Source organism: Nansenia antarctica (genome assembly GCF_963989245.1).
Source record: "Nansenia antarctica genome assembly, chromosome: 18".
NCBI classification, from domain to species: domain Eukaryota; kingdom Metazoa; phylum Chordata; class Actinopteri; order Argentiniformes; family Microstomatidae; genus Nansenia; species Nansenia antarctica.
The window spans coordinates 17859290-17873447 of NC_137691.1; the positions used below are offsets into that span (position 1 = coordinate 17859290).

Here is a 14158-nt window from a genome sequence, read left to right on the forward strand (position 1 = left end):
CTGTCGCTGGTCCTCTTCCTCCCTGGCAGCGACTGACTAATCTCACAGGTTTAAAATTAGTTACCGACACATTCTGAACGCCATCTGCTTAGAAGTTGATCTGCTTCTGCTTAGATGTTGATTGACGGGGTGGGGGGGGGGGAGAAGACGATGGAGGAGAAGAGCAGGGTATCTGGATACTGTTGTAGAACCGGGGTGTATTGTGCAACACTAGTGCAGAGTTGTGTTGTTGTTCTAATGACATGGTGCTGTCTCCCTTCTCCTCTCCTCTCCTGTCCTCTCCTCTCCTCTCTCCTGTCGTCTCATCTCTCTTCTCCTCTCCCCTCTCCTCTCCTGTCCTCCCCTGTCCTCTCTCCTCTTCCCTTTCTCCTGCCCTCTCCTCTTCTCCTCTACTCTCCTCTCTCTCCTCTCCTCTCCCCTCCTCTCCTTTCTTCTCCTCTCCTCTCCTCTCTCCTCTCTCTTCTCCTCTCCTCTGTCATTTCCTCTGCTCTCCTCTCCTCTCCTCCTCTCCCCTCTCCTCTCCTCTCCTCTCCCCTCTCTCCTGTCCTCTCCTCTCTCTTCTCCTCTCCCCTGTCCTCTCTCTTCTACTCTCCCCTCTCCTCTGTCCCCTCTCTCCTTTCTCTCCCCTCTCCTCTCCTCTGTCCTCTCTCTCCCCTCTCCCCTCTCCCCTCTCCTCTCCCCTGTCCTCTCCTCTCCTCTGTCCTCCCTCTCCCCTCTCCTCTCTCCTCTCCTCTCTCCCCTCCCCTCTCCTGTCCTCTCTAGGTACTATGGCGGAGCGGAGGTGGTGGACCAGATCGAGCTGCTGTGTGAGAAGAGGGCTCTGGACGCCTTTGACCTGGACCCCGCCCTGTGGGGGGTGAACGTCCAGCCCTACTCCGGCTCCCCCGCCAACTTTGCCGTCTACACGGCCGTGCTGAAGCCCCACGACCGCATCATGGGCCTGGACCTGCCCGACGGAGGACAGTCAGTACCTACCTCACTCAGATTCAGATTCATTTATTTATTCAAGGGACAGTGCATATTAATAAAACAAAAATAAATTGTAAATACGCCAGAGTTAGCCCCAAAGCTAGTTTTCATCCGCAGTCCCTATGCCATGATGTTTTATACGGCTCCCTGGAGGAAAAAAGTACATTTAAAAGATAAAATATAAGTAGACCTAGGCACAAACAAGTAGACAGGACAAGCATTTAGCTTAACGGCATAACATAGGGGGTTAAAAGAGCATACATTAATCATAGGTGGTTAAAAAGAGGGTACATATAAATTTAAATTTAACATTTAAATTTTGCCATTTAGCAGACGCTTTTATCCAAAGCGACTTACAATTACGAATTACAGGGACATTCCCCCTGGAGTAACTGAGGGCTAAGTGCCTTACCCAAGGGCACACTAGTAGTGGTGTGGCTTCAGGCGGGATTTGAACTCACAACCTTCCGATCCCAAGTCCAACTCACTATCCACTAGACCACCACTACCCCCCCATATACATATACATATAAGCATACATATAAGCACGGTAAGCAGACTAAAAGCAAGCAACACAGACTGTACAGGTAAGACATTTAGCTTAAGGGCATAACATAGAGGGTTAAAAGAGCATACATTAATCATAGGCGGTTGATCACACTATACCACACTGTACCTAACTCTCACTCACTATACCACACTGTACCTAACCCTCACTCACTCTAGAACTCATCCCTTATACACTCTCTTGTTGAAGGTTAGGGTCAGTTTGAGGTTTTGAGTGGGATACAGATTAGGACGGACCTTTGAGTCTCACCCATCCCTACCTCTCTCTCTCACATGTTCACTCTCAAACTCTTACTCTCCACGGCTATTTATTATCTCTCTCTTTCCATCCCGTGTTCATTCTCTAACGTCACTCGTTCACTGTCACAAGAGCTTTCGTAAAGGATTTAGGTCGACCGCTGTTGGAGGAGGTCCAAACACTGTACACTCTGCTGCATAAAACTCCTTCAAATATTTCAAATCCACTTTGGACCAAGAGTAATTAGGTCACTGATTGTATCCAATCACTTTTCACACATATTTGCTTTAACAAAGTTGACCAATGCTGATGTAGTCTGGGTTGAGATTATGTGAACTAATTCTAGTTCTAGTAAAGAGGTGTGCGTGTGCGTGTGCGTGCGCGCGTGTGTGTGTGTGTGTGTGTGTGTGTGTGTGTGTGTTGGGACATATCCTTGTTACTCATATCCTTGTTACTCATATCCTTGTTACTCATATCCATGTTACTCATATCCATGTTACTCATATCCTTGTTATTGTGCCTCTCCCAGTCTGACCCACGGCTACATGTCTGACGTGAAGAGGATCTCGGCGACCTCCATCTATTTTGAGTCCATGCCCTACAAGCTGAACGTAAGTAGAGACCCCGGCCCCTCCCTTGGCCCCGTTAACCTCCGTAACCCTGTTACCCCTGGCCGGCTCGGACGCTAACCAGCTAGAGTAGCGAGAGTCCAACCGGCTTCTCTGACTGGGGGTCCTCATCTATCATCTCCTAGTAGGGGGGGCGGACGGGGGGGGCGGACGGGGGGGGGGGGGGGGCTACTCCTACTCTCCTACGGCATGGTCTTGTTTATATCAGAGAGCCTGGAAACTTAAGGGGAGGCTGGTGGAGGTGGACATCGGAGGACGGGCTGGTTGTAATGCATGGAACGGAATGAGGAGCGGTCTCAAATGTAGAGTGTTTGTCTGCACCAGAAGGGCTGTGGTTTCTTATGCAGGTCTTGTTTACTAGTTCATGCTATCAGACAGCATTGAGGTAGACGTGTCTCTCCACAGCTCTAGCCCCCTCATTTCTTTAAATTATTATCCTATTTATAGCATTTTGATAGCCTCTAATTATTTAGATGGTATCAAAATGTCTATAATTATTTAGACGGTAGGAGAGGAGAGAGGGGGAAACTGCCAGGAGGGAAGTGTGTGTGTGTGTGTGTGTGTGTGTGTGTGTGTGTGTGTGTGTGTGTGTGTGTGTGTGTGTGTGTGTGTGTGTGTGTGTGTGTGTGTGTGTGTGTGTGTGTGTGTGTGTGTGTCCGTCCATTCCAATGGTATTTCTTTGTGATCACTATTCCCATACTCTCCAGCCTGCGTAGTGATGATCAATGTAGTCCTGTGGCTGTGTGTTGTGTAGAGGTGATCAATGTAGACGAGGTGTGTGTGTGTGTGTGTGTGTGTGTGTGTGTGTGTGTGTGTGTGTGTGTCTGTTTTCTATGGTCAGTGATGGATGACAGGGCAAGCCCCCACTGCGGGAGAGATAATGGGAAATCGACAGGCCGGCGGGTTGGGGGGGGGGGGCGGGCGGGCGGGCGGGTGGGTGGGGGTGGGCGGCGGGGCAGTCTGTCCTGAGAATGAGCACCTTGATGGAGTGAGGGGCGACTCGAAGACGGACAGAGGAGATGGGAGATTATCCCCCTTGTCTAAATAAAGCTACTCCTTCTGCAGTGACGCAGAGGGAGTCGGACGTGGGTGTCGGGAGGGGGGGGGGGGAGGGGGTGTGGGGGGGAGGGGGTGGCCTAGACTAGCCTGGTGGGGGTCATGTGACTTTAGTCGGTCGTGTTGATTCCGTTCAGTGTGAGTTGCTGTGTCGCGTCTCCTCTGCAGAGGCACCGGGTCGTTCACTGAACACTGTCTTTACAATGGCAGGTGGTTTATTCCACCTCCTTCATTGGATCAGTTTAGCTGTTGACCTCCCTTTTGTCTGACAGGTGTTTCACTCTCTCCTTCTCTCTCCCTCTCTGTCCCCCCCCTCTCTCTCTCCTTCATCGTTCTCCCCTTCCTTCTCTCCCTCACTCCCTCTCTCACCCTCTCTCCTTCTCTCTCCCTCTCTGTCCCCCCCCTCTCTCCTTCATCGTTCTCCCCTTCCTTCTCTCCCCCCCCTCCCTCTCTCTCCCTAGCCCGCAACAGGACTCATTGACTATGAGCAGATGGAGATGACAGCCAGACTGTTCCGCCCCAAGTTGATCATTGCAGGCACCAGTGCCTACGCCCGCCTCATTGACTACGCTCGCATCAAGAAGGTGACACTTCCCTGTGTTCATATGGCAGTCTCTCTCTCTCTCTCTCTCCTCCTCCTGCTCTCTCCTACTCCTCCTTCCACTCTCTCCCCCTTTTTTGGGGTTTTCTTTTTGCAGTGTTTTACACTATCATCAGTCTCTTATTCTTTTCTAAGAAACTGCGTGCGCTTGTGTGCTATTCTATCGATCTCTCACACACCTGTACTCACAACCTCACACCCCACTGCTATCATTCAGACACCTTTTGGTATTGTGTTGTGTCACCCATCCACATGTTCCCTCCCTCCCTCCTCAGTTCTACCCCGCTGTTAACTAGCGGTACACTTCCATTTCCAGGAGAGTTTGTGATGAACGTGTTAGATAAAAAAAACTAAAAACATGTTTAAACACTGTGACAAGTTCTCTGCTTGCCTCAGACGAAGGTACGTTCCGTCCTCCGCAGGTCTCAGAGAGAGAGAGTGTACTGCAGTTCTCCAGTCAGTAAACACTCCAGGTTTGTTGTGTTTGGCTCCACTCCAGATTTTCCAGGTTACACAGTGTTTTGTAGGTTTTATTTATTTATTATTAGGGTTTTTTAATTTATTATTAGGGTTTTTTTATTTATTATTAGGGTTTTTTTTTACACCCTTTTGCCGACAGCTCTATATTCCTGTTGGACTAAACAGTGTTTTTTTTCCCTTTTTTGGGGGTTTTGTCTCACAAGCTGCTTGACTGCTCGATAATCTGAGTGTCATATAAGGAGCAAAATTAGATGTGAAAAGAGAGAGATAATCATGATTATGAATATTAATCAGAGATCTAAATAGTTTGTTTATCGCTGTGATCATTAGCCAAGGAAGGAATCATTTGCATGTTACAGTAGCTATTCATTGTTTATTGGGTTCCCCCCCCTCGTGAATCTGTCATAAGCCACCTACTTATAGAACAACACCGTTTTATGTGTGTAATCTACAGAAAAACGAATTATGACGCCCTTTTGTCATGTAAAGCGTGCAATCAAAACTCCAATTTGATATGTCATCTGCCGTTTGAGTTAATTTCATGATATGGGTAGTATTGAGGTCTTTTTTTAAAGTTTTTTTTTTAATTTTTTCTGAGTGGGGCAGTCCCACTCATATTTGTCATTTTATTGGGTAGAGATAGTGAAGATACACAGGAAAGTAAGGAGGAGAGGGCATGCCAGCAGGGCATGGGCCGGATTCGAATCCATGCCGACATATGTCTGTGTGCACTGTAGACCGCGGTGCTAGACCACTGGACCACCCCAGGCCACGGTAGTATCTGGTTCTTTTTGGTACTGGTACAGTGTGGAAACTATGGCCCTGGCTTTAACCTGGGTCTTTACTCCCCTCCAACTGAGGGCGGAAGTGAAGGTCTGTGTCATTGACTCCAACTGTGGGCGGAAGTGAAGGTCTGTGTCATTGACTCCATGTGTTTATGGAACAGTTATTAACTAAGAGAGTGTTCTCTCTCCTCCTCCAGCTGTGTACGGACGTGAAGGCCTACCTGGTGTCAGACATGGCCCACATCAGCGGTCTGGTAGCAGGCAAGGCCATCCCCTCTCCCTTCGACTACTCTGACGTGGTCACCTCCACCACACACAAGTCTCTCAGGGGGGCCAGGTATGAGTCTGACCTGGTCGCTACCACCACACACACACACCTGGTCACCTCCCCCCCCCCACACACACACTCCTGGTCACCTCCCCACCACACACACACTCCTGGTCACCTCCCCCACACACACACACTCCTGGTCACCTCCCCCACACACACACACACCTGGTCACCTCCCCCACACACACACACCTGGTCACCTCCACCACACACACACACACACACCTGGTCACCTCCACCACACACACACACACCTGGTCACCTCCACCACACACACACACACACACCTGGTCACCTCCACCACACACACACACACACACCTGGTCACCTCCCCCACACACACACACCTGGTCACCTCCCCCACACACACACACACTCCTGGTCACCTCCACCACACACACACACCTGGTCGCCTCCACAAGTCTCTCAGTGGAGCCGGACATGAGTCTGGATAAGAACAGTAGAATGGAGGAATCTCCATTGAGGAAGTTTGGAGTACAGGATACTACCCCAAACAGTCTTTGTTGAACTCTACTGTGTGTGTGTGTGTGTGTGTGTGTGTGTGTGTGTGTGTGTGTGTGTGTGTCTCTCTCTCTCTCTCTCCAGGGCTGGCCTGATCTTCTACCGTAAGGGCACGCGTTCTGTGGATAAGAAAGGCAAGGAGGTCATGTATGACCTGGAGGACAAGATCAACTTCGCCGTGTTCCCCTCCCTGCAGGGCGGACCCCACAACCACGCCATCGCTGCGGTGGCTGTCGCTCTCCGACAGGTCAGACCCCCCTCCCTAGACCTCTCTAGACCTCTCTAGACCTCCCTAGACCTCACTACACCTCCCTACACCTCCCTACACCTCCCTACACCTCTCTACACCTCTCTAGACCTCTCTACACCTCTCTAGACCTCTCTAGACCTCTCTACACCTCTCTAGTCCTCTCTACACCTCTCTACACCTCTCTACACCTCTCTAGACCTCTCTAGTCCTCTCTACACCTCTCTACACCTCTCTACACCTCTCTAGACCTCTCTAGTCCTCTCTACACCTCTCTACACCTCTCTACACCTCTCTAGACCTCTCTACACCTCTCTACACCTCTCTACGCCTCTCTACACCTCTCTACACCTCTCTACACCTCTCTACGCCTCTCTACACCTCTCTACACCTCTCTACACCTCTCTACACCTCTCTAGACCTCTCTACACCTCTCTAGACCTCTCTACACCTCTCTAGTCCTCTCTAGACCTCTCTACACCTCTCTACACCTCTCTAGACCTCTCTATACCTCTCTACACCTCTCTACACCTCTCTACACCTCTCTACATCTCTCTACACCTCTCTACACCTCTCTACATCTCTCTACACCTCTCTACACCTCTCTACATCTCTCTACATCTCTCTACACCTCTCTACACCTCTCTACATCTCTCTACACCTCTCTACACCTCTCTACACCTCTCTACACCTCTCTACACCTCTCTAGACCTCTCTAGACCTCTCTATACCTCTCTAGACCTCTCTACACCTCTCTAGACCTCTCTACTCCTCTCTAGACCTCTCTACACCTCTCTAGACCTCTCTACACCTCTCTACACCTCTCTACACCTCTCTAGACCTCTCTAGACCTCTCTAGACCTCTCTAGGCCTCTCTACACCTCTCTAGGCCTCTCTACACCTCTCTAGACCTCTCTAGACCTCTCTAGACCTCTCTACACCTCTCTAGACCTCTCTAGACCTCTCTAGACCTCTCTAGGCCTCTCTACACCTCTCTAGACCTCTCTAGACCTCTCTACACCTCTCTACACCTCTCTAGACCTCCATAGACCTCTCTAGACCTCTCTAGACCTCTCTACACCTCTCTACACCTCTCTACACCTCTCTACACCTCTCTACACCTCTCTACACCTCTCTACACCTCTCTATACCTCTCTACACCTCTCTACACCTCCCTACACCTCTCTACACCTCTCTACACCTCTCTACATCTCTCTAGACCTCTCTACACCTCTCTACACCTCTCTAGACCTCTCTACACCTCTCTACACCTCCCTACACCTCTCTACACCTCTCTACACCTCTCTACACCTCTCTATACCTCTCTACACCTCTCTACACCTCTCTACACCTCTCTACACCTCACTACACCTCTCTACACCTCTCTAGGCCTCTCTACACCTCTCTAGACCTCTCTACACCTCTCTAGACCTCTCTAGACCTCTCTACGCCTCTCTAGACCTCTCTACACCTCTCTAGACCTCTCTAGTCCTCTCTACACCTCTCTAGTCCTCTCTACACCTCTCTACACCTCTCTACACCTCTCTACACCTCTCTAGACCTCTCTACACCTCTCTACTCCTCTCTAGACCTCTCTAGACCTCTCTAGACCTCTCTAGACCTCTCTAGGCCTCTCTACACCTCCCTACACCTCTCTACACCTCTCTACACCTCTCTACACCTCTCTACGCCTCTCTAGACCTCTCTACACCTCTCTACACCTCTCTACACCTCTCTACACCTCTCTACACCTCTCTAGTCCTCTCTACACCTCTCTACACCTCTCTAGACCTCTCTAGACCTCTCCACACCTCTCTACACCTCTCTAGACCTCTCTACACCTCTCTACACCTCTCTACACCTCTCTACACCTCTCTACACCTCTCTACACCTCTCTACACCTCTCTACACCTCTCTACACCTCTCTACTCCTCTCTAGACCTCTCTACACCTCTCTAGACCTCTCTAGACCTCTCTACACCTCTCTAGACCTCTCTACTCCTCTCTAGACCTCTCTACACCTCTCTAGACCTCTCTAGACCTCTCTACACCTCTCTAGACCTCTCTAGACCTCTCTACACCTCTCTAGACCTCTCTACTCCTCTCTAGACCTCTCTAGACCTCTCTACACCTCTCTAGACCTCTCTACACCTCTCTAGACCTCTCTAGACCTCTCTAGACCTCTCTACACCTCTCTACACCTCTCTAGACCTCTCTACACCTCTCTACACCTCCCTACACCTCTCTACACCTCCCTACACCTCTCTACACCTCTCTAGACCTCTCTACACCTCTCTACACCTCTCTACACCTCTCTAGACCTCTCTACACCTCTCTACACCTCTCTACACCTCTCTACACCTCTCTAGACTTCTCTAGACCTCTCTGCCCTCGGCCTTTAAGCTCAACCATGGATGAGTTTACCAAAGGATTTGGAGCACTTAGATAAGATCATCTTCAGCGCCGAACAACGGACTTAAGATGACCGTCCCCCCTCACACCCTTGTTGAGTGTGTTTCTAACAACCTCCTCCACCCCCTCTCTCTCTCTCTCTCTCTCTCTCTCTCTCTCTCTCTCTCTCTCTCTCCCTCTCTCTCTCTCTCTGTCTCTCTCTCTCTCTCTCTCTCTCTCTCTCTCTCTGTGTCTGTCTGTCTCTGTCTCTGTCTCTCTCTCTCTCTCCCTCTCTCCCTCTCTCTCTCTCTCTCTCTCTCTCTCTCTCTCTCTCTCTCTCTCTCTCTCTCTCCCTCTCTCCCTCTCTCTCTCTCTCTCTCTCTCCCTCTCTCCCTCCTCTCTCTCTCTCTCTCTCTCTCTCTCTCTCTCTCTCTCTCTCTCTCTCTCTCTCTCTCTCCCTCTCTCCCTCTCTCTCTCTCTCTCTCTCTCTCTCTCTCTCTCTCTGTCTCTCTCTCTCTCTCTCTCTCTCTCTCTCTCTCTCTGTGTGTCCAGAGTTCAACACCGATGTTCAGAGAGTACGTAGGTCAGATAATGAGGAACTCCAAGGCCATGGCCACAGCCCTCCTCAGTAAAGGATACACTCTGGTGTCAGGTAGGCCACTCCCTTTTCACCCTTTTTGGTACTGAATCACCTTGGGTACACCTTGGGAATGTGTATAGATGACTAGTTTACGTCTAGATCCTGTCTGTCCAATGTCGGTGTATTACATGATTGTGTTATACCTACTGATTTGATCATACTTGCTGTGGTCATTCCTGCACCTGAGATTCAACTGTGAAATGTATATGTGGCAGCATATTAAACTATATATTTGTAACGAACAACATCCCCCAAATGCTATGCATGTGCTGTAAGGTTTGCGGGCATTTGCTCAAAATGCAAGATTTCCCCAGCCACCGCGCAGTTCGAGGTGTTGACCATGTGTTGACCATGTGTTGACCATGTGTTGACCACGTGTTGACCACGTGTTGACCGTGTGTTGACCGTGTGTTCTGGTTGAACGTTTCTAGGAGGGACGGACACCCACCTGGTCCTGGTGGACTTGAGGCCTAAGGGCATCGACGGCGCCCGGGCCGAGAGGGTTCTGGAGCTGGCGTCCATCACGGCCAACAAGAACACCTGCCCTGGGGACAAGAGCGCCCTCACCCCCGGCGGCCTGCGGCTAGGTAGGTGACCTCAGGCTAGGTAGGTGACCTCAGGTGACCCCAGGCTAGGTAGATGACCCCAAGTGACCCCAGGCTAGGTAGATGACCCCAGGCTAGGTAGATGACCCCAAGTGACCCCAGGCTAGGTAGATGACCCCAGGCTAGGTAGGTAGGTGACCCCAGGCTAGGTAGATGACCTCACTGCTGCGCTCTACTCTTGGATCATTCCTGACACCTGAAGGACACTGCTTCACCCTAGCCCTGCTCCTTCACTGTTCATAACACTAGTACCACCTGAACAACACTAGTACCACCTGAACAACACTAGTACCACCTGAACAACACTAATACATTCCCCCCCCCTACATTTTTTTTTTAATTACTGCTTCTTTTTCCTCTTATGTGTATTTTGACCATGTGGAATTAGCACTTTTTCAAATTGAAGGAACCTTTAAAGGTTCATAACACATTTATAACACCTAGGCATTCTGCAGGCTAGGTCTGTGAGACACTGATGCACACCCACCCCCCCCTTCACACACACACACACACACCCCCCCCCCCACATACACACACACACCAGAGCGTAGTGGGACCCCTGTGCACTGACCCGCGTACCTCCTGCCCCCAGGTGCCCCGGCCCTCACCTCCAGACAGTTCAAAGAGGCAGACTTCACCCAGGTGGTGGAGTTCATGCATGAAGGCTTCACCATCGCCCTGGACGTCAAGAAGAAGACCGGTGAGTGGAGCGGCAGAGAGAGGGAGTTATTAGATACGTTAACTTGACGGAATAAAAGTGTACAGTGAGGGAAATAAGTATCAACTTGCAACTGGCACGTGCATGTGAGAAACCCAGAGTGGGCTTTTATAAACACGTTGCCTATCGTAACAACAAAGGCCCTTTATTGTATAAAAAATATGTTTTTATAAAAGCTCACTCTGGGTTTCTAACATGCACATGCCAGTTGACTTGTACTCTATTCAAACTGTAACCATTCTTTACAAATTTGTTTGTAAGTATGAAACGCCATACTAGTTTGTTTGAAAGTATATCTATCTATATTATATGTTACGGTACATGTGGGAAAACTAGGGTTAGGGTTAGGTGCTAGGGTGACTTGGTACATGCTGGCATGTCTAACCCTAACCCTACCCCTAATCCTAACCCTAACCGTAGCACCCTAGCACCTAACCCTAACCCTAGTTTTCCCACATGTACCGTAACATATTTATATATATTAAATATACTTTCAAACAAACTACAAACATCTCCTCTCCTCTCCTCAATCCTCCATTTGCTTCCTACTTGAAGTGCATTGGAGGAGAAGACGTAGTCTCCTCCCCTTTTTTAGATATTCTCCTCCAATGCTGTTTGGAGAAGGAAGTGAGAGGACGTGAGGAATCAAGTTTCTAACAACTGAGGAAAGGGCCAGAGACTGCAGGAAGTGACCCCTGTCCTCTTCCTGTCCTTCCTCAGGTAAGCTCCAGGAGTTCAAGAGCTTCCTGCTGGAGGACCCAGAGACGGTGGCCCGCATCGCTGACCTGCGCTACCGCGTGGAGAAGTTCGCACGGCCCTTCCCCATGCCCGGGTTTGACGACCACTAGACGAGCTCTAGAGAGGAAGCAGGGTGGGATGGGAGGGTGGAGGGTGGAGGGGTGGAGGGATGGAGGGATGGGGTGGTGGTGAAAGCAAGTGAGAAAAGATGACCCTAGGAGCTGCTAATCACAGACTTTCCCTGTCGTCCAATCAGAGTGGAGACTGTTGTTAATCCTGTGTCGTTCGCTAGAGTCTGTTCTATGAGTGTGACCTCTGATGTTAGGTTGACGGTGATTGATCTGGTGATTGATTTGAGAGTAATTCTGTGGAGCTTCTACCTTTTGATACGTTTCTACTGTATGTTTACATGAAGGTCCGTGTCTCTGTACGTGGTGTTTTTGCACCTCCTCAACACAATAGTGGAAAAGCACCACCTAATCCAAGAGATAATCTGAACTGATCCGACCCTAGACTAGACCTGGCTGTGACTTGTCAGAGGTGGCACCTAGATTAGATGCTCATTAGTAGCACTTAAAGAGTCTTAAATCTGTAACACAATGTCTTAACAACTCAGTAGATGATGATGGTGATGATTTTTTTTTTTACGTATGTTCCTCTTTTACCTTCTGTTGTTAGTAATGTGTGTATGTAACCAACAGTGTCGGGGTCAGTTTGATGTCAATTCGGAAAGTGATTTTCATTCTCTTTTTTTTATTCTTTTTTTGTATTAATGAGAAATCATTGAAAATGAATGCCCCGTTTGCGATCTTTGAAATTGAATTTTAATGTTCTTTTTGGATTGACTGAATTGGTATTGGACTGACCCCAGCATGTGGTGACCAGCTCCATGAAGTGTCGTCTGAAGTCAAGGGGTCCAAGCCCACGGGCGGGGGGGTGTCAGGGCGTCAGGTGGTCCCCATAACAGGATTTTTCCCCTGTTGTGAACACCTCTCTACCCCCCCCCCCCTCCCCTGTGTCTCATAGGCCAGGGCCTTAATTAAGGAATTAACATGCATATCCTTCATTTCAGTTGATCTTTTTAGAAGATGGTTAAATAACACAATTAATAAATAATTTATTAATAAGTACATATAAATAAATAGTCATCCTGGAATATTTCCACAATTGTTGACATTCAGTGTGTTTACAGAGAAATACTTTTGTATGTATTGTACTTTACAGAACAGAATTATCCTAACATCCTATACCATGGTGTAGATATCTTAAGGTTTTTGATGCTTACGTTGTTGCGTTTTGGGGGAGAGAGAGTATTTAAATTGAACAAAAAAATACCTGCATGAACATTTCTTGTCCAATGTCACACCTTGTGGTTTTAAAATGGCAGCGATGTGAGGTTCATTTATTTTCAGAATATTTATATTTTGGGGGCCTGATTTGGTTCACAAAATGGAGGTGTTTTGTGGGTTATCACTGCATCAGTGAGCAAGGGAGAAATCCTCCATTTGTGAAAGGTACTGACGGCACAGCACAGAGGACAGAACCCAGGGGGATGTCAGTATTAGCACAGCGACAAGTTCTCTTGCACAGCTACCAGACGTACGTATACAAGATCTGAATGATTTTCTCCCACCTGTTAGTCTGTTAGTCCCCCACGAGACATAGTCAGGATTGCCAACCTGGGATCAGTTTCCCAACAGCTTCGTAGCTGAAGTCGTATTTCATCAAATAAAACATTCAAATTCAAAACCAGTCCCACTCCCCTCTCCTAAACCAGTAATTAATTTAATAAATGTAGTTCCTTCATACGAAGAAGATTGCCCTGCAAAAGTCTTGTCGGGAGACATTAAGTACTGCTTAAGCTGCAAAGTTTTCGGGAAACGGACCCCTGTTATGTCCTGACACTTGTCCAATATGCTGCCAAGAGTAAATGTGTCATGTCTGCACAGCTGTCTTTCTTTATAAAAACATTTTATAGATAAAAAGCTTAATCCTAATAAATATATGCAGTAATACAAGATTGTCTTGTGCTGTTTTTTCTGTCTGTATGCTTGGGGGGTGGAGTGAGAAACGACGGTTAAATCATTCTACGTATCATTCTGTGCCCTACGTTATCCTTTGGAGGAGTGCTGTCATCTTTTGGGGGAGATGGGGGGGTAACATAGATAAACTAGACTTTTCATGTTGACATTAATATTTACATTTTTCATGGTTGGGGGGGGGGGGGGGGGGGTGCCCAGTCTGCCCACTGATTCCTAATGAGATGCTTGCCCCTCCCCCTTAACCCTCTGTAGTTGGAACCCTAACCTTGACAACGTCATAAAGGACCCGACACGGCGTGACTTCCTGCTGCCTGTCAGTGGCGACTCAGTAGAGAGGCGGGAACACCTGTAAACTCCTCCTCAGCTCTGCTAGCAACTGTTGTTGTACCAACCTCCTCCTCCCTTACCCCTGCGGCTGATTTGACAATAAATCACCAGTGTTTAATGAGGGGAGGGATACAATGACAGTGTCTGCAATTAATTGGCTTCATGTATTTAGACTGCCTCTGTCGTTTCAATGCCTGTCATAATTAAACATAGCGTAACATGATACGGCATTATAGAGAGAGGGGGGGCGGGAGAGAGGAGGAAGAGTCACT

At 48.7% G+C, this 14158-nt stretch overlaps 1 protein-coding gene across 1 annotated transcript in view; it reads left to right on the plus strand.

Annotated features, from left to right (window-relative positions):
- Positions 1-13524, plus strand: part of shmt2 (serine hydroxymethyltransferase 2 (mitochondrial)) — a 36174-nt gene extending 22650 nt beyond the window's left edge. Inside the window, exons 4-12 of the mRNA XM_080548211.1 lie at positions 763-963; positions 2304-2385; positions 3921-4043; positions 5523-5662; positions 6263-6425; positions 9369-9468; positions 9888-10043; positions 10654-10761; positions 11500-13524. Coding sequence (XP_080404337.1) covers positions 763-963; positions 2304-2385; positions 3921-4043; positions 5523-5662; positions 6263-6425; positions 9369-9468; positions 9888-10043; positions 10654-10761; positions 11500-11627 — 1201 coding nt within the window. The 3' untranslated portion in view covers positions 11628-13524. The remainder of the gene's footprint in view (positions 1-762; positions 964-2303; positions 2386-3920; positions 4044-5522; positions 5663-6262; positions 6426-9368; positions 9469-9887; positions 10044-10653; positions 10762-11499) is intronic.
- The last annotated feature ends 634 nt before the right edge of the window (positions 13525-14158 follow it).